Source organism: Acomys minous (genome assembly GCF_964271855.1).
Source record: "Acomys minous genome assembly, chromosome: 2".
Classification (NCBI taxonomy): domain Eukaryota; kingdom Metazoa; phylum Chordata; class Mammalia; order Rodentia; family Muridae; genus Acomys; species Acomys minous.
In genome coordinates this window covers 90,291,894-90,313,619 of record NC_140484.1, presented here as the reverse complement: position 1 = coordinate 90,313,619, position 21,726 = coordinate 90,291,894, and the positions used below count along the sequence as shown (strand labels likewise).

The window sequence follows — 21,726 nt, the reverse complement described above, 5'->3', positions numbered from 1 at the left end:
CCATAGTTGCAGTTGAAAGAAAAACTTACTATAACATAAAAGACTGAAATGATTTATATCTGGCAAGCCTAGAGAAAACACAGGAAGAAATATTGTGTGCTGAAGGAAAGAACGATACTGTAAAGTAAGACAAAGCCATAATTATTAGAACAGAAAGTACCACTGAGAACCCAAGTGACAGTACCATGGCTGCAAGCAACACATGCTTTTCAACAATAACTTAAATAGGAATGGTCGCAATTATCCAGTCAAAAGATAAATGCTGGCTGAATGGGTCAGGAATCAAAACCAATCTATCTGTTCAACATAAGAAACATATGCTAGCTTTAAAGATAGGTGCTGCCTTAGAGTCAAAGCACGTGCAAAATTAGTCCAAACACAACCAGAAAGCAAGGAATCATCATTATTGTACTATCCGACAAAACAGACTTCTAGCTAAAACTAATCAGAAGAGACAAAGAGGGACATGTCATTCTAATCAAAGGAACAGTTAACAAAGAAGACATGACAATTCCAAATATATAGACACAAAATTCTGGCACACCCAATCTTGTTTTAAAATGTACTACTGAATTTAAAGGCACAGATTAACATCAACATATTAATATCTGGTGATTTCAATACCTCACTTTCTTCAATAGACAGGTCATTTGAACACCAGCATTAAATAATATCACACATCAGATGGATTAGCAGATATGTACAGAATATTCCACTGAAGTGCCAAAATATACTTATTTTATTCACAGAACGTAGAAGATTCTCTAAAATAAATCATGTCCTGGATTTCAAAACAAGCCTATAAATTAAAAAATATCAATATAACTCCATGTATTCTATCTGACCCCAATGCAACATAGATTAAAATTGACAGAAGAGAAACTTAGTAAGCAGACAAACTCATGGAGATTATACAACCCATTACTGAATGATGAATGTGTTAAATAAGAAAGAAGAAACAAACAAATTCCTGGAACTAAAAGCCCTAATATATAAACTTTTTGGCCATGTTGAAAGCAGTTCTACAAGGGAAATTTATAGCTCTAATAGCCTACATTAAAAATCTGAGAGAGTACAAATAAGTGGATTAATGATGCAACTCAAAATTTGAAAAAGTAAGAACAAGGTAAGTCAAAACCTAACACCAGGCCCGAGAAGCCCTCTTTTGAGTTATTGGCCAGCATTGTCCAAGATACCCCACAACATTAGAGGCCACTGTTGTTATCCTTGGTTGCCTCCTAATGGTGGAAGGTAAGGCCCTATTGCTGAGCACACCATGTGCTTTGAACACAGGGCCCAGGGGCCTCTAAGCTGGATCTGACCTAAAAGCTTCCTCCCTGAGAACCAGGTTTCATGGTACCAGAAGGTGCTGTGCAGGATTCCAAAGAGGGAAGCAAACAACAGTCCTACCCAGCTATGAAATTTATGAACCAATATAATGACCTTCATGGTACAATGACCCTGGGCTGTGCAGTTGTGGCACGCATACCTTGGCAGTAACCAACAGCTCTCTAATTAGTCCAGAGTCTACTCAGCAGGAAAACCTGCAACCATCAGTGTACCAGGCTATCAGAGTCCTTAACCACTTTCTAATGATTTATCCTTTAGCCTATAGATAAATGTAGTTCTCAGTCCTCATCAAGGAAAGTTCTATTTTAAATAGACAGAGAGCATCAAAGAACATCATAACTGATGAATATGCAGAGTTCTCTAGCTTAGTTCTAGCCGATACATCTGAGACACATCTGCAACACAACTCTTACACATAGGGTTCAGGGACCATTGTGAAAAGCTGGCAGAAAAGACTGTAGGAACTGAAGGAATGGGGGGGGAGTTTCTTGGATATTGTGTCTCTTAGAACTGTCAGAAGTTATACTCATGATGTCTCATCAACAGGGCTGTCTAAATATAACCTGAAGAAGGAAGACACCAATAGATATCCTAATGTGAACAGAGGAAAGTTATCAAGGCCTCAAGCTAAAGACTAGAGGCAACTAAGGAATGCCTGCAGAGGAACCATGGATGCTAAATCGTAAGCCCTGGAAAAATAAAAGCATGTACATACAGGTGCCATTGTATAGAACGAGCAGGTTGTATTTATATACTTAAAAATATACACACACACAACACATACACACATACTTAAGTCAAGACAACAAGGATGCCAAGAATTTGAAAGCAAGCAAGGGGTATGGAGAGAGGAGGAAAGGGGCTTATGATGTAATCTTTAAAAATGTAAAGATTGTTTAACAATTAATCTTTAAAAAGTCAGAGTAATACAAAGGGTGAAGAAGAAGAGAAACAGGCTTCTTGGATTGCAAGTATAGTGAAAGAAGCCTGGGGCACATTCGTGTTGCCTGGAACCCTGACTTTATCATGTACTTAAATGGAGGTAAATGTATAGTTAAAAGCATTTGGCTTCACAGTATTCAACACTCCAATAGCCTAGGAAACCTGAAAAACTTGTGTTTGGGAAGATTGCTATCATCCTTAGAAGTTTGGAAAGAAGGAAAGAACTTGCCCCATTTTGCTGACAGAACATGGAACCCAGTTGCCAACCTCTATCACATGCTGTCCTCACTATTCTAAGCCATAGTAATCTTTCCTTTCCCCAAGAAAATCTTGTTCTTTGCATCAACACCACCCTGTTCAATGCTACACTTGATAGCATTCATTTGGCTGCCAATAGTTTCCTCATGTACTATACTTCTGAGCTGAGTGTTTGAGCGCCCTAAAGTTGGTATGAAAGCTCACCTCACTGGTTGCTAACACACTAGTCTATATTCTCCATAGGGGAAAGAGTGAGCTTTGGGACAGGGGGACCCAGAGACCCTGGATAATGTGTAAATGTGTAAGTACAAGATGAGACATCAGTATCTTGAGAAAGACAATGGGTTACTTGATTCATTAAAGATAGTTTCTTCATTGTTCAAAGTTGTGCTCACAGGAAATATAATGCTCGTTTCTAATTAGAGGGTATTTGGAACACAGCCCAGTACAGGGTGCTCAATAAATGGGAAAAGATGAATCTAAATTTGGGTTATGGAAATAGGTTTAAATAGAAAAGGAGAAAACAAGGTGCCATGGGTTAACACAGTGATGCATCTCTTCCAGGTAGCCCCCTGGATTCTGTTGTTGTGTGGCCATGTGTCAATGCAGAAGATGAATCACATGGGTTTCTCAGGCTCATTTCTGCTCTGCTTCTGGGGAAATACAGAATTTATCAGGAGCCCTGGCTTCCTAAAAGGCTGCTAAGCAAGTAATATTTCTTGTTTTCTATGCCTATGAAGCCCAAGATTAAATAATCTCTTCCCGATATTTAAAGCTACAGTAAAGACAAACAAAACTAAATTGGCGAGATCAACAAAAGAAGAAAGAAAGCACAAGGGACTCGGATGCTTTAATGGGCCCATTTTGTAAAGCAATAAGCAACCCTGCTTTGATCCAGTCAACTCGCTCTCCTGGTACTTAACCTAAGAGGTAGTGTAGCAAGGCAAAAAACAAAAACGTTGGTTACAAAGGAGAATTTGCCCAGAATGAGTTCCCCCCATTCATGTCTGACCTCTACATGAATGGCCTGCGAGCCTGGCTTTTCTGGATGTTGTTGCCACATGCAGTGAGCCAGTGAGGGAGAGTTCTCACAAGCGACCAATTTTTTGGTGGAGATTTCTGAATCAGCAAGCTTGTGTGAGCGTAGAATGCAGGTTCATATGAACCCTCCCTGAACTCGACCAACAACCAAGGCAGCATGGCTCTCAGTGCAAGAACCATCCTCAACTGCTCCTCCCATCTTCTCCTGACAAGCACTCTCTTCTCCGTCTTACAACCCACTTGCCACAAAAAGCAGAGCAAATTCAAATCCAGTTTCCTAATCACTCATCATCATCTGGCTATGTTGCAGATTAGAGTGGAGACGCCCTTTCGAAAAGAAGGGACCCATGAGCACAAAGTCAGCAAGAAACCTGTAGTGGGAGGAGAGGAAGAGGAGAGCAGAGAACAGACACAGCGTTCACTGCATCCTGTTAGTCTTACCTTGCAGGAACAGACTGAACACCTGTCTTCTCTCAGAATCCACACCTGCCCATTGTGCTTCAGCCCTCCTTCATGGGGACAGTCACCGGAGCAGGAGGGCCCCGAGGGACACAGGCAATCGAAACCTCCCACTAAATTGATGCAGGCAGAGTCATTCCAACAGGTATGAGTTCTTAAGGCACATTCGTCAATGTCTGTAATAAATAAATCACAGAACTTCAAAAGCCAGCCGAGGGGACCCAGGAAACACTGATAATAAGCAGTAACATTAAATTACAGTATGGTAGATTTCCCTTGTGTTTGGCACTTTGCCAGGCTTTCACATACATTTGCTCATTTACTCTGCAAGGCCAATGCTCTGGGTAGGCGAATCGCCACGCTAAGGCCCACTGAGTGGCAGAGCACGCCCACTTCCAGCTAGCCAGTGGCTGCTGTGGAATCAAATCTACAGCTGCTGGACTATTAAAACATCAGTCTGCAGCTCTGTCCTCTTATAGCGGCCGTACATTTTGTTAATTAATCAGAATCAGAATACACCCCTTTGAAGCCTAGCTCTCCTGTGGATAAGCCACAGAAGATAAAAAAAGTAGGTAACTAGGGCAACCCTGGCTCAGTCCAACTGTCCCAGCCCCTGACGCTGGAGATTTGAAAGAAGAGGGTGTACAGTTCTTGGTGGGTGTCTTACTTAATATTAAAATATTTAATATCCTAATGGTCAATAGAATGTTGGGTCTCACAAAACAGTCAGGGTTACAGGAGATATGGCTTCAGTGCTGATAAAGACAAGTGTATTGAATGTTGTCCTCCCTGACAACATAATAGGCAAAGCAGGCACATCTAGGCACTCCACCTGACAGTTCAAACGTGAGTGCCCTTGACATCTCAAACACATTCCTGTCTAGTCCCGCTTGAGCCCTTTCGTGACAGCCACCCTTGAAAGGCAGCCACTTTTCCCTTTAAAATGGCTATTTTTAAAGAAACATATTCCTTAAATTTAGGTGAAACATCTTATCCAGCAACTTCTGCTCATTGGCACTGGTGTCACATCAAGAAAATTGTACTTGGCTTTTCTTTCTATGTGCATTTTTTAAGTTTTATTGGGAGGCGCTTGTCATGTGCCTATCAGAATCTCCTTCTCCCTTGGCTAATCTCTAGCAGTATCTACAAATACCCTTCAGAGGATGAAAATCTACTATGTACCAGGTTATTGGCACAACAAATGTGACTGGTAGTAGAAGTAACACAAAAGAACATGGAAGATTCTGCTGTCTTGAGGCTGATGGAACTGAACACATGACTTGGACACCCATCGGCCAGACTCCTGTAGGAGGGCTGAATGGGGGAATAGTGCCATCTCACTGAATCCCATGCCAGTATCTGTGTGAAGTTGTACTTCATTAGGGTAAAAAAGTCAACCCTCGTCAGACAAGCTTCTTCTAGCAGGCTGATGGGGATTAACACAGAGGCTCACAACTAGACAAAGTGCAGAGTGAGAGATTTTGAAGTACCCAGGGCATAGCGGGATGTCTTTATCAATGCCTCCCCTTGGGGCTCAGGGAGCTACAGAGAAGAGGAGTCAGAAAGACTGTCAGAGCCAGAGGGGATGGATGACTCCAAGAAAGCAGTGTCTTGTAGACACAACAGGGGAGAGGCACATATGAACTCACAGAGGCTGTGGCAGCACACACAAGGCATGCACAGGTTCAAGCCAGATGCAGTGCCAGCACTGAGCATGGGAGGTGGACACAGAGCCCCATCCTCACCAAGAAGCTCTTTGTAATTAACAGTTGCTGGTAAATGGAACACAAAATTTTGCCAATGGAGTGTCACTGGGCACATCAACTACACTTTGGGCTGGACCCCATGCTTGGGAATAGCTGGCCAATGCAAAAATGACTTAATATTTGTGTGGGGGTTTTTTTGTTTCATTTTGTTTGGTATTTTTCATATTGGTCTTTTATTTGTTTTGTGAGTCTTTTTTAAAAAGAAAGAAAGAGGAAAATAAAGTTATGTGAGTAGGAAGATGGGAAGGATCTAAGAGGAGTTGAAGGATTGAGAAAACATAGCCAAATCATATGCGTGTGTGTGTGTGTGTGTGTGTGTGTGTGTGTGTGTGTGTGTGTGTGTGTGTCTTCCATTACAACTTAAAATCCATAGTGGCAATTTTTACCATATACATATATATATATGTATGTGCATTTGTGTATATTTATATACCTATAGACTATGAATATATAGACAGTTCTTGTTTTTCAAGGCCATTTGAGTGAGCTATGCTATATCAACAAGGCAGAAACTTAGCTTCGGTTTTTAAAGGGGTAAACTGAGGTACAGGTAGATTAGGTGACTAGCACAAGCTAGAGCAGGGATTGCTTCTTGAAGATTCTGTTATCCTGTGCCAACTCAAGAGCTAACGTGTATGGCAGTATTCTGCGGTTTCTATTTACTTTCAACAACTTAAATTCGAGACTCCAAGATTAATTTTCAAACATTATATCTTACATAGATCCCTTGAGTACTTTTAGTTGACATTCTGAGTACAAAATGATGCAATTATCCCAAGTGTGTTAGAGTTCTGAAGCAATTATGACTTGAAAAATAATGGAAAATCTATGACCTATGTTCTCTTCCTGACTGCAGGGACCATATTGCTATAAAACAGATTCATGGCAACAATACAAGAAGACATTAAGTAGCTTCGATGCCATATATTTGTGACACTGGGGGGTTTGAACCATCTTGCGCATGCTACACAGGTGCCTTCTCAATGAGCTCCTTTTACTTTTTATTTCGAGACAGCGTCTCCTGAAGTTGCCTATACTGGCCTTGAGCTCATTCAGGAACCCAGGCTGACACTGAATGTGCAGACCTCTTACATAACCCTCCCGAATACCTGGGACTGTAGGCCTGACCCATTATTTCTAGAACCGATTTCCTTCAAAGGTTCACATTCTCTTTTTGTTCTGCCAGCAGAAGTCTCAGGGAAGCTATTTCGTTAATAAACAATGATTGGAAGCTACGGGAAGGATGCAAACTTTGAGCCCTGGCTTCTCACTGGGCACAGCAGGGCCTCACTCATCTCAGAAGCGCGTTTCATGACATTTCTTAAGGCAGACCATTGCCAGCACATTACATAGTGTGCTGGTCCTTTCTCAAACCTCCTTTGTCTTCTCATTCTTACATCCTCGAACTGTTCCCAACCAGAGCCAGCTCTGAGGGAAGAAGGTAGTAGATCCAAGTTGGAATGTTATTTTTTCTTTTAACTCAGTGCTTACCATGAACCAGGAATTCATCTGTAAGAGCATACGACCAGGAACATCTTCCCTACTCGAGAGCCCCTTTACCACGTACTCAAACGTTCTTACCCAATCTTGCCTCACATGAAAACCAAACAATGCTTACTTCTTGATATGATACATGTATACATTTAAAACAGTCTCAGTTGATTATCTCCAAATATGATATTAGTTTGCAGTAATGACTGACTCGCCTCAACTCTCATTGTGATGAAAGCAGAATGTGGTTTAGTACTGGGTATTGTGCCCTGATTTGAAACAACACAAAAGGGAAAAAAACTCACATTACTCTCTAGTTAGTCTGAAAATAACAATTACAAATATTTTTATAATTATCTCATAATGAGTATAACTTATAGTATAGAGAGTTAAATATATACATATATAAGTAAATGATAGATTAACATATATAGACAGGTAGACATGAATGGAAACAGATATTCATACACAGATCCGCATACATATGTATAGATTAATAGGTGACAGATGATGAGAGGTAGATATTAAGTAGGTAGGTGATAGATATACAGATAATAGATAAATGAGTAACAGACAATAAGTAGGTAAATGAGATACGATAGTTATATAGATGAAAAATATAGACAATAGATACTGAGGTAGGTAGGTAGATAGAAGTAGATACATATTACCTATAAAACCAAACAATAAGGCGTGGTGGCACAGGCCTTTAATCCCAGCACTTGGGAGGCAGAAGCAGGCAGATCGCTGTGAATTCAAGGCCAGCCTGGTCTACAAAGGGAGTCCAGGACAGCCAAGGCTACACAGAGAAACCCTGTCTCAACCTCCCCCCATCAAAAAAAAAAAAAAAAACCAAACTAACAACAACAACAACAACAACCCAAACCAAACAATAAAATTCAGATTTTAGCTTGTTGGTTCAGTGCTACATGCTCATCATCGAAGTGTTTTTGCTTCAACTGCCAATCTATTCTTTTCTCTCCTGTCAATTGTCACCCTGGTGTACTGATGTGGGGCTGTGGACCCAATGGAAACACTTTTAGAACCCTGTAAGTCCGCGTGTTGAACTTACAACATGAGGGATGGATTTAACTGATGTAAAGTAAGCGTCAGACATATGGGCTTTGTAACCGTAGAACTACGTAAACTCATAGTTCCCAGTGCCTTCCATAGGGCAGTGGTGTTTAGAAAGCAACACATCTGCCTTAGCCCTTTCCTTGTGGTCTCTCTGAATTTCTCTGATATTATAATAAAAGGTCCAAACTGTCACACGTCATCTCACCGATCTACACCTCCAACTGTTATCTTCTATCCTTCCCACTTTTCATTTAAAAGCCACGAATATAAGATGTCAGTTAAAAGAATGAACGAGTTAAGAGATTTAATGGGCAACCTCATGACCGGAGCCAACAACGTACTATATCTGAAAAACTGTTGTGAGTACATTTTTTTTGATCTCACTAGAAAACTACAACAAAACAAAACACTGTGAGATAATAATCCTGTGTATTAACTCAATTTAACCACTTAATTTTGAATATATTTCAACATGTCGTGTTGTGCACCATACAAACACAATTTTATATTTCATCAAAGAAAATTAGTCCATATTTTTGATCTCCCACAAGCTGTGTTGCTTCCCATGTCTAGGTATTTGAAAATGCTTTTTTCTTGTTATAGTATTAGTCTGTTCTCTGTTCTTTAAACAGAGACGTGTGATGCAATAATCAATTAGTAACCTATGAGCTCTTCCGTAAATCCCTTCACTCCTCTGTACCCTGCAAGGACAAGATGAACCATCGTCCTCCCGCAGGTACCAAACAGTAACCTCTGACTTCATTTCTACTTTGTAAGCAACTCCATTCTTTGCTTTTCTAATTTTATCAGCTTTTGGGGGAATTTTGTAGAATGAATTTTGATTATAGTCACCCCTCACTCTCTCCAGATGCACCCACCTACCTACCCACTCAACTTTGTGTAGTCTCTTTCTAGGGCCTTAACTACGGGTGGGACTTCATGCTCTCCTTGTTCAAGTTGGGAGCTCACACATATTTTGTGCATGCTGGTATAACCACTGTGACTTCATAGTGCACCTGACCTATACTGTCCAGAAAAGATTGCTTCCTTTTAGTTGTCCACTGCCTCTGGCTCTTACACATTTTCTACTCCCTATTATGAAATGGTCCTGAAGTCTTGGAAGGAGAAGATACGACACATATGTCCCATTTAGATATGAGCATTCCACACTCTGTAATTCTCTACACTCTGCCCATTTGGGGTCTCTGGGCTAATTACCATGCACAAAAAAAGAGGATTTTTTTTCCTGATGAGGGTTGACAAATGCAGTAATCAGTGGTTACAGCAGTAAGTCATTAGGAGTTGATTTAATATTATGTGTCATTAGCAGAGTAACAACAGAAGGTCTCCCCAGGGGACTCTGGGTTTTCTACATATCTGCTCTTGGTCCTAATGCCAGTACTGGATATGAGTTCTATTTTTGTGGTGCTGTCTTTAAATGCAATCAGAAAGTGGTGTGTTTGCAGTAAACTTCGAACCCCCTACCCAGATCTACCCAATGAACAGGACATTCTTCACAGTTGAGTGGAGAGTGGGGTCTGACTTTCACACAAACTCTGGTGCCCCATATTTGACCACGTCCCCTGGATGGGCAGGTCTGGTGGCACTGAGAGGAAGAATAGCAGGCTACCAAGAAGAGACTTTATACCCTATGAGCATATACAGGGGGAAGAGGTTCCCCTCAGTCACAGTCATAGGGGAGGGGAGTAAGGGGAAAATGGAAGGGAGAGAAGAATGGGAGGATACAAGGGATGGGATAACCACTGAGATGTAATATGAATAAATTAATAAAATATATTAAAAATAAAAAGAAAGTGGTGTGTTCTTCCCATAACATTTATGTTGCTATTGTACCAGTAGGTACATCTGGCCATTCAGGTCACAGTTGTACACTCCAGGGTTCACATTCACAGCTGGGTAAGAGTAGTGACACCTTTTTCCTCCAGTAGCATCCATTGCACCTTCCACCATTATGAAAGCTAGCCAACAAGGATGAAGATGAAGATGAGTACCTGTTTGCTTTTTCTGTGTTCTGTGATTCAAATATGCTGTCTTCAGCAATAGGGGCCTCACCAAGGTCCTGAGGGTAACTAATATCTGTGGTTTATATGTGCTATAAATATTTTAGGAAGCTTCTACAGTAATAGGTTTCCATCTGAATTTTTTGAGAAGTCTCTAGTGTTATTTGTCCCTCTCTGTAAATGTAAATAGTGGAACTCTGTCCTTATAACCCATTCTGAGTTATATTAGTATTTGTAATTTATTGTTTTATTTCATATGTGAATACAATATATTTAATTAAAGTAAATCTCATTTCATATCAACTCCATTGCCCTCACATATTTTTTTCTTTCAAATTGAATCCACCTAGTGCTGATAGTCTGTGCATGGGCATAAGGCCATTTACTGGAATATGGACATAAGACCAGGGGCCACTTCCAAAGAAGCAAAATGATTCTAGCTCCCCAGTCAGCCATGAGCTGATGTTTCCATTACTATGGACAGTAAGTTCACTGAGGGCAAAGGTTGCATTTTATTGTTCACTCTCCCCAGTGCTCCAAATGACAGAAAAAATTGTAGGCAATCTAAATGTTTATATAATTTCATATAATATATAAATTCATGAATTTATTACAGAATTACAGAAAACACTACTTATACGGCCTATATTGACAAAATTTTGCTTTTGGAGTGTTCAGCAAGCACAAGGAATAATCAATACTTTGGCCTTAAGGAAAACATTTTCTTACTGATTTATAATCTGAGAAACCGTTGATTCTAATGTAAAGTAAAATAAACATATAAAGATAGTAATCCTACTGAAATAGGAAAGCAAAAAGCCCACCCCCAAATAAATCCATTTTTGTATTATTTTTTTAAGGAAAGGGCAGAGGGAACCACTTAATAATTCTTCCAAGAAACTGTCTAGAAATATAACTTCAACCAATCCATTACCAATTTGCACTCCCTAAACTAATCTCGAAATTGGCAGTTTAGTTTAGTATTTGGCTATTTCAACTTTATAAAATTGCAAACATATTAGCAACCTACTCCTTTCACAAAAAGTGAGCATACTGACAAGCATACCTAGCCTCCATCATAAAAACAACGTGTAAAACCCAAATCTTCTCTGCAGTCTAGAAGGACTTCAGCATCGGTACGGGGCTGTGCTGCCTACAGAGTTCCATGTAATTGCTTTACTTATGACACAGAAACCTCATTCTTCTTCCATGCGATTTAACAGATTTATGGAAAGCCAGATGTTAGCAATTATGGAAACCGACATCATTCATATTCTTGGTAACACAGACCTGTTTGCTCTGCACAAAGCCAGCTTAATCTATTACACATTACCCCCAAGGCAGCCACAAGGGAGAGGCACCCTATTTACATATCTCACTTGTTGTCCTCTGCTGAGCAAATGCAGAGATACTCTCTCCCAGAAGACATCTCCCAATCATCAGACAGGCTCACAGCCTGACAAGGGACAGTGTAACAAAAATCAATGAAAGCATGTCATACTCAAATCCAGTCATTCTAGCAGCTCTTGTTTTTTCTTATTGTAAACACTGACTTTCTTTGATTTCCTTGTCTTTCCCCTTATAGGTTTATAGGTTTATTATTTAAATACTCGGTGCTTGAATAAAACTTCTCTCAATGCGCTCCCATGGCTAAGACAGCATTAGAACTAATTTTCTGAATGTTGATATTTTCGCCAATTCTGAAAATGGTGATTACCACACTCGGTTTTACTCTAAGAGAAGTCTAGTTGCACATTGTCTGTCTGATTCCTTCTTTGATTTGAGGGCGTGAGGCTACTTGGGCATGGAGAAAATATACTTCAGAGATGTTTATGTCAGAGGCAATCAAACCATTCCCAGCTTAGCTCCAAACAATTTCCCTACTCTTCAGGGAGAAAAAAAAAATGACTCTGCCGGAGTCTTAATGCCATAAACACTGTAGTGGTGCTTGCCTTAGGGGCTGAAGCTGCTACAGGTCGATTTCAGAACTCAACAAAAACACCTTTCCCCAGAAAGGTGAGTAGCAGTTAGGCCAAGAAAGTGAACTGTTTCATTACCCCAATATTTCTCCTTCCTGCATAACTTTTGTAGCATGTCAGACCCAAAGCAGGTAAAGAGTCAGAAAAGGAAGTGTGACCGGGGGTTTGAACGTCCAGCTAGGTGGAATCTGACTTGGAAACCATTACCATTGACGTCAGTGGCTCAGAAATGAGAACAGAGCTAGAGAGGTTATTACTGACAGACAAGATAGAGCACAGGCGCCTCCCCATAGCTACAGTAGTATTACTTCTTTATGGCAGAAGGATTATGGGGAAACGCACCTATACTGCAATTCAGCAGAATAATTGTGATAAAATTCAGAGAAAGACAAGGGTTCCTGAAACTTGCAAAGCAAGGTGCGTACAGAATATTAAGCTGCATAGTTCACTCCAGGAACTTGTAAGAGGCTTCACTGCTATATGACCTTGACCTTTCATTCTCGCCACATTTAGCTAGGGGGTCTGCTTTGGAGCACAGACCATTAAGAACAAGGCTGACTCACACAACACATTGGAGGCTATCACCAAGCACAGCAAAAGACTCAGGTCAACTTACTGTCACAGAACATGAGATGTGTAGCTAAAGGAGATAAATGGGACATGACTTCATTACGTGCCATGTTGCATGTCACTGGAAGTTTCCGGTGTTCGTCCAGGGTCACCTTTTCGATCTTTACCTTAGCCCTCTTGAAATGACTCTTTCAATAAAGGAAACAGTATGGTCTGCACTCTCTACTCCTACATGCGGTCCCTTGATCCTGATCTTAATTCTTGGTGCCAACAACTAGCAGCTGCCTTAGGTTATTCATCCCTGTTGTTGCCTGGATGTGTGCAAGCTTCCTGGCAATTTGTCTTCCTATCCCAGCCTCCTCGTGACAACATATTGCAAAACCATCCCCTAGACTTAGCAACTATTGAAGCATTGTTATGGAAATTAGATTAGAGAGCTTTCATAAAATTTCTGAGGTTTTGTATTACCTTATCCATGCAGTCCCTTAGTTATTCAATTCACCATGCTTATTGACTCCTGTGCCAGGCTCCCACTTAGGAAAGGACATACAATGGGAAGAGGAGGTGTACACAGTCCCATAGGTAAAGATGCTAATGTCTCTTGTTTTCAAATCTTCCCATCTCCCGAAGTCCCAACCCTTGTCTCTCTTCTTCCTCCCCATTGATGGCAGATAGTATACTCACAAAAAAACCTACATTTGAGGAAATTCCAGGCAACCTGAGACAAGTGAGTTACTTGCCATAGACCCACCTCTGAATGTTCAGTTATCCTTTGCAAAACATAGATAGAAACGTATGTCAGGATAATGTGGTTAATTTGATTAATGATAATAAAGTGCCATCCTACAACTATCACTTAAAGATACTGACCTCCCACTACTGATCCCTGATCCTTTCTCTGCTATACTCTTTGTTACTTAGTTCCTATGAATCCCACTCCCCATCTCTCAATACTAAATTGATTCTTCACACAACCCTAGATTTCACACTATGCTGCCAGAATATTCCTAACTTGCTTTGTCAAGATAGTCTACTAAAATTCTGATGTTCCACACAAACCCATGAGTGTTACCTAGTCTACCAGCCAGCAAGATCCAGGAATGTCAACACCCCAAGTTCTCTGTGACCTTTTATCTAAGAGCTTTGTGCTAAGGCTGAGTGATGGACATACTTTTCTGACATTCCATGAACTAGCTGTGGTTGTTGGCTACATTTACTTGACTGTAGATGGAGGAATGAGCTCATCCAGGTAGGAAAACAAGAGTTGATGAGGGCAGAGCAACATTCCAAGACACCCAGTTCACTATCGTCTGCTGTCAGCAAGTCCTACCTCTAGACAAAGTGATTAAGCCTGTTTAAAATCAACAGAATTCAGACCAGTGAATAGAGTGAATAGAAAAATCTATTAGTATTGAAACACTTGCTATCTGAAAATAATTTTAGCACCTACAGATGCTATAGTATTGAGGCCAAAAATTGATAATTTTTTTTTATATCTGATCATGAGTGGGGGGCAGGTTGCTTTCTGCTGTAAAGACAGACTAACACAAACCCAACAAATGTCATCAAGGCAGTCATTGTATTGTCTAGAGTCTTTACCAAAATTTCACTTTTTGAGGAAAAGACTTCTTCTTTCCTGACTTCCAGTTTTCCATTGCTTCCATATTCCTTCTGCTTTCTGTACCCACTCAGATTGGTAAGACCCAGCTGCCTGTTCTCTGTGTGTCCGTCACAGCATGCTCTTGATAGTCTTTTGTCTACTAGGAAATGTATGAACAGTTGTTGTACTTGAATGTGGGTGAGCTGCACTGATAGGAACCCTTGAAATAACTTCTCAGCTTCTTGGCGAAGATCAAGTACAGAAAAAAACAAAACAAAACTCTGCCCCTGGTGGCCTGCTTTCTCTCCAGCAATATAAGGGAGTTAGCTATACATAATTCCGTTCAAGGTCTTGTCCATTTTCGAGCTTATATGATTACTTTTAGCTCTCTGGGACTGCCTTAAAAGTCAAGCACTAGAATACTCACAACAACACAAGAAAAGTAGATGTGAAAAAAAAAAAGGGAAAATCCACCCTTGGGACACTGAATGTTTTCCCCAGATTTTGATTTACCTGGACATAATGTCTCATGTCTATAGTTGTAGCTTGGGAGACTGGATCAGGGGGACTACTACTATTAGCATTGTGACAGTCTGGGATGCATTTTAAAAAAGCTGTTACTTACATGAAAATCGGTAACAACAAAAGCAAAAATAATTCAGCTGTCTCCTTAAACCTGCAACATTTAGTGGAACATTTTCAGTCTCCCTATTGGGTATTTTCAAGCAAGCGCCAAAGAGAGGAGGCATGCTTTTCTCATCTACAGTATGACTGCAGCAATGTAATATTTAATGACAAATACATACAAGAACCCAGCTGGGTGAACCCAAACTAATCCCTGATCTGATGGATCATTCTTTGAAGCATACTGTCAAATTCTGGGATCCTTCTTTTCTTTCTGGAGTTAATAAAAAGTCTTAGACATGGGATACTACAAAGTCACTTATAATTGTCCTATAATTTACACAGAAGGTAAAGGATATAAATATATTATTAATGTAAGGTTTCTAAAAGCTGGTCTCAATCTGACAAACAACAGGACTAGTTTAGAGTGGCCACAGATCCAAATACTGCTGTTGTTCCTCCAATGGTCTGTTCACTGTTGTCTTTAACTTCTCATGGGCAATCAAGGGTCTTCTAGAATTTGCATCATAGGGTAACATGTAGGACACTGTTCCACGTTAGATAACATGTAGGACACTGTTCTACATTACATAACATGTAGGACACTGTTCCACGTTAGATAACATGTAGGACACTGTTCTACATTACATAACATGTAGGACACTGTTCCACGTTAGATAACATGTAGGACGCTGTTGCCCATTAGATAACATGTAGGACACTGTTCCACGTTAGATAACATGTAGGAGACTGTTGCCCATTAGATAACATGTAGGAGACTGTTGCCCATTAGATAACATGTAGGAGACTGTTGCCCATTAGATAACATGTAGGACACTGTTGCCCATTAGATAACATGTAGGACACTGTTGCCCATTAGATAACATGTTGGACACTGTTGCCCATTAGATAACATGTAGGACACTGTTGCCCATTAGATAACATGTAGGACACTGTTGCCCATTAGATAACATGTAGGACACTGTTGCCCATTAGATAACATGTAGGAGACTGTTGCCCATTAGATAACATGTAGGACACTGTTGCCCATTAGATAACATGTAGGACACTGTTGCCCATTAGATAACATGTAGGACACTGTTGCCCATTAGATAACATGTAGGACACTGTTCCACATTAGATAACATGTAAGACACTGCTGTCCATTAGATAACATGTTGGACACTGTTGCCCATTAGATAACACGTAGGACACTGTTGCCCATTAGATAACATGTAGGAGACTGTTCCACATTAGATAACATGTAGGAGACTGTTGCCCATTAGATAACACGTAGGACACTGTTGCCCATTAGATAACATGTAGGACACTGTTCCACATTAGATAACATGTAAGACACTGCTGTCCATTAGATAACATGTTGGACACTGTTGCCCATTAGATAACACGTAGGACACTGTTGCCCATTAGATAACATGTAGGAGACTGTTCCACATTAGATAACATGTAGGAGACTGTTGCCCATTAGATAACACGTAGGACACTGTTGCCCATTAGATAACATGTAGGAGACTGTTCCACATTAGATAACATGTAGGACACTGCTGCCCATTAGATAACATGTTGGACACTGTTGCATATTAGATAACATGTTTGACACTGTTGCACACTGGAATTTGGAATGGCATCCCAAGAAGGGAAGTGATTGGTGAAAAGTCTAGCAAGAAAGTATGAAATCTTAAACAGCTTCTGATGGGTTTGTTTGAAGAATTTCATCTCTTTAGGTAGGTTTTTCTCTATGTCTATTTCTTCTCTTGCAGAGCTCTCATCATCTGATTTGATAAAAACAGCTCTTGGGATACCTTTTGTAGTGAAAAGGCTATTGTCTGGAAAGACCTAGACAGCTTTACTAGGCAAAAATAAAATTTAAGCATACAGGTGGATATTTGATCTGAGTTTATAGACATTTTGGGAGCCTTTAATTACTGTTTTATTTTTGCATCTGTTATCCAAATGGATTCAAAACTTTATGGCCCCAAACTAAGTTTGTTTCCAAAAAAAAAAAAAAAAGCAAAGGAAACCCAAAAGGTTTCATCCTTGAGCTGACATAGTTAGACCCACCTGAGTAACTAAGGTGGTCTGACCCACCCCATCTAATCATGCCACTTAGAAGACTTGAACAGGTACTAAAATGGTTTCTAAGAAATCAGTGGGCATCCCTGAGATGACAACTCTAACCCCCCTACAATCCCTGTTACTTTGAGCCAACAGCTAAAGTCAGAGGCCTGTTTCTCACTCTCTGTGGGTGGTGTAGAATACCTTATCATGTGTCACCATTTAAAAAACCCAGAATGGCTCACATGTATCATTGCCATAATTTTCTAGATTTAAAAAATTTACTATCCCAGTTGGCAAATCCCCTGCCATTCTCATTTTTTACGTTTTCTTGTCTTTTAGAAATATCCAATCATGGGGCTGGAAAGAGTTCCCAGTGGTTAAGAAAAACCTCTGCTTAGCCAGAGGACCCAGGTCAGCTCCCAGCAGCCTTGTTAAATGGCTCCATCTGCACCTAACTATAGCACAAAAGGATCCCATATCTATGTCCTCCAAGGGCGATCATGTGCACATACTTGCACATGTGTATAGACATGCATGCACATGCACAAACACATACATGCTTATATATAATTCTAAATAATACGAGAGTCTTAAAAATAACACAACAAAACAACAACAACAACAAAACCATATAGTCACTTTTTAAAAATTTTATTATTTATACAGTATTCTGTCTGCAGGCCAGAAGAGGTCACCAGATCTTATTATAGATGGTTGTGAGCCACCATGTGGTTGCTGGGAATTGAACTCAGGACCTTTGGAAGAACAACCAGTGTTCTTAACCTCTGAGCCATCTCTCTAGCCCCCATATAGTCACTTCTACACAAGTTAGAGTTTTATTCCACTTACCTGGGAACATTCTCCATATTGCAAGTTTATTACTATTTAAGATTTTCCTTACTACTTAAAATATCTCTCTTACTATGCTCACTCACCTTTAACACTCCTTTGTTTTTCTTTAAGGATACTAGAGTTGAAACAAAAGAAATTCATGCCCTTAGAACAGGGTCCATCTATGCTTATCATGATAACTTGGGTATGGGTCCTTATTGGTCATAAAGTAATCATTATAGAGATCCAAGATGCAGGACAGCAGTGAGAGCATAGTGACTTACAGGCTGTGCTGTAGGCACCAAAGCCTCAAATATTTGTGTTGCCTAGGTGGGACAAGAGCCCATGATGTGCGAAACACTTGGTTCTAACCATAAGCCACCCTGCTAAACCTGGGGAAAACTCCCAGGCTCCAACTCTAGGACCTCAGCCTCAGGCCATATGCCTGTTCCCTCCATCTGTGGATGCTTTCACTGTCACTGCCATGTGGATCAGGGTACCGAGGCTCACAGCCCAACCTCCAACCTTTCAGTGGAGTGGATACCTTCTGTTACATGGGCAAGCAGCTCCAACCTCAGCAAACCCATCAGAATAGCACCTGGCTTCTCAGCAGAGACCACAAAATCAGGAAGTGCCTGGGAAGACATCTTACAAACCCTAAGAGAACACAGATGCCAGTCCAGACTACTCTACACAGCAAAACTTTCAATCACCATAGATGGAGAAAACAGGATATTCTGTGACAGAACCAAATTTAAATAATATTTATGCTTAAACCCAGGACCACAGAAAATACCAGAAGGAAAACTCTAAGAAAGGAGGTTAACTATATTCAAAAAAGCACAAGATATAAATAAATTCACTACAGCAAAACCAAAAGTAGACAAGCACACAAACACACTTCCACAACCAATATCAAATAAAAGATTCTAACAGTCACTTGGCATTAGTATCTCTCAACATCAATGGATTCAACTCTCCCATAAGAATAAGCACAGACTAACAGAATGGATGCATAAACAGGACCCATTATTCTACTGCATACAAGAAACACACCTTAGGCACAAAGAGAGACATTACCTGAGGTAAAGGGCTGGAAAAAGATTTTTCCAAGCAAACAGACTCAAGAAACAAGCTGGTGTACCCATTCTAATATCAAATAAAGTAGAATTTCAACTAAAGTTAATCAAAAGAGATAAAGAAGAACACTTAATACTCAAAGTAAAATTCCACCAAGATGACATCTCAATTCTGAACATCTATGTCCCAAATATAAGGGTACCCACATTTATAAAAGAAATAGTATTAAAGCTTAAGTCACACATCAAAACCCACACATTAATAGTAGGAGACTTCAACACCATACTATCACCAATGGAAAGATCATCCAGACAGCAAATAAACAGAGAAATAATGAAACTAACAGATGCCATTATTCAAGTGGACCTAATAGATATCTACAGAACTTTTCACCCAAACACAATTATATACCTTTTTCTCATCACCGCATGGAACCCTCACCAAAACTGACCATATGTTCAATTGCAAAGCAAGCCTCAACAGATATGAGAAAATTGAAATATCCATGGTATCTTGTTAGACCAGCATGGATAAGTCTGAACTTCAACAATAAAAATAACAAAAAGCCTACACATAAATGGAAACTTATTGATTCTCTACTCAACAACAACTCGGTCAGGGAAGAAAGAAAGAAAGAAATTAAGGACTTCCTAGAATTCAATGAAAATGAAGGGACAACATACCCAAACATATGGGAAACAATGAAAGCAGTGCTAAGAGGGAAGTTCATAAAACTAAGTATCTTTATAAAGCAATTGAATATATCTCATATAAACAACTTAATGGCACACCTAAAAGCCAGAAAGAAAGAAAAAGAAAGAAAGAAAGAAAGACAGAAAGAAGCCACACATAAGAGGATAAGATGCCTGGAAATAACCAAATTCAGGGCTGAAATAGATAAATTAGAAACAAAGAGAATAATTCAAAGAATCAATAAAACAAAGAGCTGGTTCTTTGAGAAAAGCAGCAAGATAGACAAACCCTTAATCAAACAAACTAAAGGGTAAGGGAGAATATCCAAATCAACAAAATCAGAAATGAAAAGGGAGACATAACAACAGACATCAAGGAAATCCAAAGAATTATTACATCTTACTTCAGAAGCCTATGTGCTAACACATTTGAAAATCTAAACTAAATGGACAATTTACTTGATAGATTCCACTCTCCAAAACTGAATCACCATCAGATAAACAGTTTAAACAGTTCAATAATCCCTAAAGAAATAGAAGCAGTTATCAAAAGTGTCCCAAACCAAAAAAAAAAAAAAAAAAAAAAAAAAAAAAAAAGGCCAGGATCAGAGACATTCCCTACTCCCCATATTATGAGACTCATATGGAAACATGCCTATCAACTGAACGTGAGCGGGAAGTCTAGGTCCTTTCAATGCATGGTCCTTGGTTGGTGCGTCAGTCTCTGCACCTGAGCCCAGATTTGTTGACTCCATTGATCTCTTTTTGGATTTCCTGTGCCCTCCAGGTCCCTCTACTCCCCAACTCTTCCATAAGACTCCCTGTGCTCCACCCCAGAGGAGTTTGGCTGTGTCTCAGCATCTGCTTAGATATCCTGCTGGGTGGGGTTTTCCAGAGTACCTCTAGGGTAGGCCCCCTTCCTATTCCTTCTCTTCAACTGCTTTCTGTGTATATTTTATTTGTCCTCCTGAATGAGAATTAAACATTCTCTCTAGGGTCCTCCATGTTATTTAGTTTCTTTAGGTCTGTTTATTACAGTGTGGTTATCTTCTATTATTTGACTAATATCTGCTAATAAGTGAGTATATACCATGAGTGTCTTTCTTGGTCTGGGCTACCTCACTCAGGATGATATTTTCTAGTTCCATCCATTTGCCAGCAAATTTCAAGATTTCCTTGTTTATAATAGCTGAGCAGTAGTACATTGTATAAATGTGCCACAGTTTCTTTACCAATTCTTCAGTTTAGGGAGATCTAGGTTGTTTCCAGATTCTAGCTACAATGCATAAATCAGCTATGAACATACTTGAGCAAATATCCTTACCCTGAAAATGGTGGTATGGCTGTGTATTGAGGTAGAATTATTCCCAATTTTCTGAGAAAGCACCAAATTGATTTCCAAAGTGGTTGTACAAGTTTGCCCTCCCACCAGCAATGGAGGAATAGTCTCCTTTCTCCACATCCTCCCCAGCATGTGCTGTCACTTGAGTTTTTTTATCTTAGGTATTCTGATGGATGCAAAATTGAATCTCAGAGTTATTTTGATTTGCATTCCCCTGATGACTAAAGACATTGAGCATTTCTTTAAATGCTCAGCCACTGGATATTTGTCTTTTGAGACTTCAGTTTGTTTATGGATTACATTAATGTATTTTCATATATTGAACCATCCCTGCAGGCCTGGGATGAAGCCTACTTGGTCATGGTGACTGATACTTTTGTTGTGTTCTTGGATTCAGTTTGAGAGTATTTTACTGAATATCTTTTCATCAATGTTCATAAGGGGAATTTGTTTAAAATCTTTCTTTGGTGTGTCTTTGGGCCATTTAGGCATCAAGGTAACTGTGGTCTCATAGAATGCCCACT

General features: G+C 39.9%; 1 protein-coding gene across 2 annotated transcripts in view; it reads right to left on the bottom strand.

Moving 5' to 3' along the window:
• The window catches only part of NELL1 (neural EGFL like 1), an 843,592-nt gene that overhangs the window by 18,155 nt on the left and 803,711 nt on the right, over positions 1–21,726 (bottom strand). For both annotated transcript variants that reach the window (XM_084773584.1, XM_084773585.1), the window contains one exon: positions 4,033–4,226. In XM_084773584.1, the coding sequence (XP_084629710.1) occupies positions 4,033–4,226 (194 nt within the window). The remainder of the gene's footprint in view (positions 1–4,032; positions 4,227–21,726) is intronic.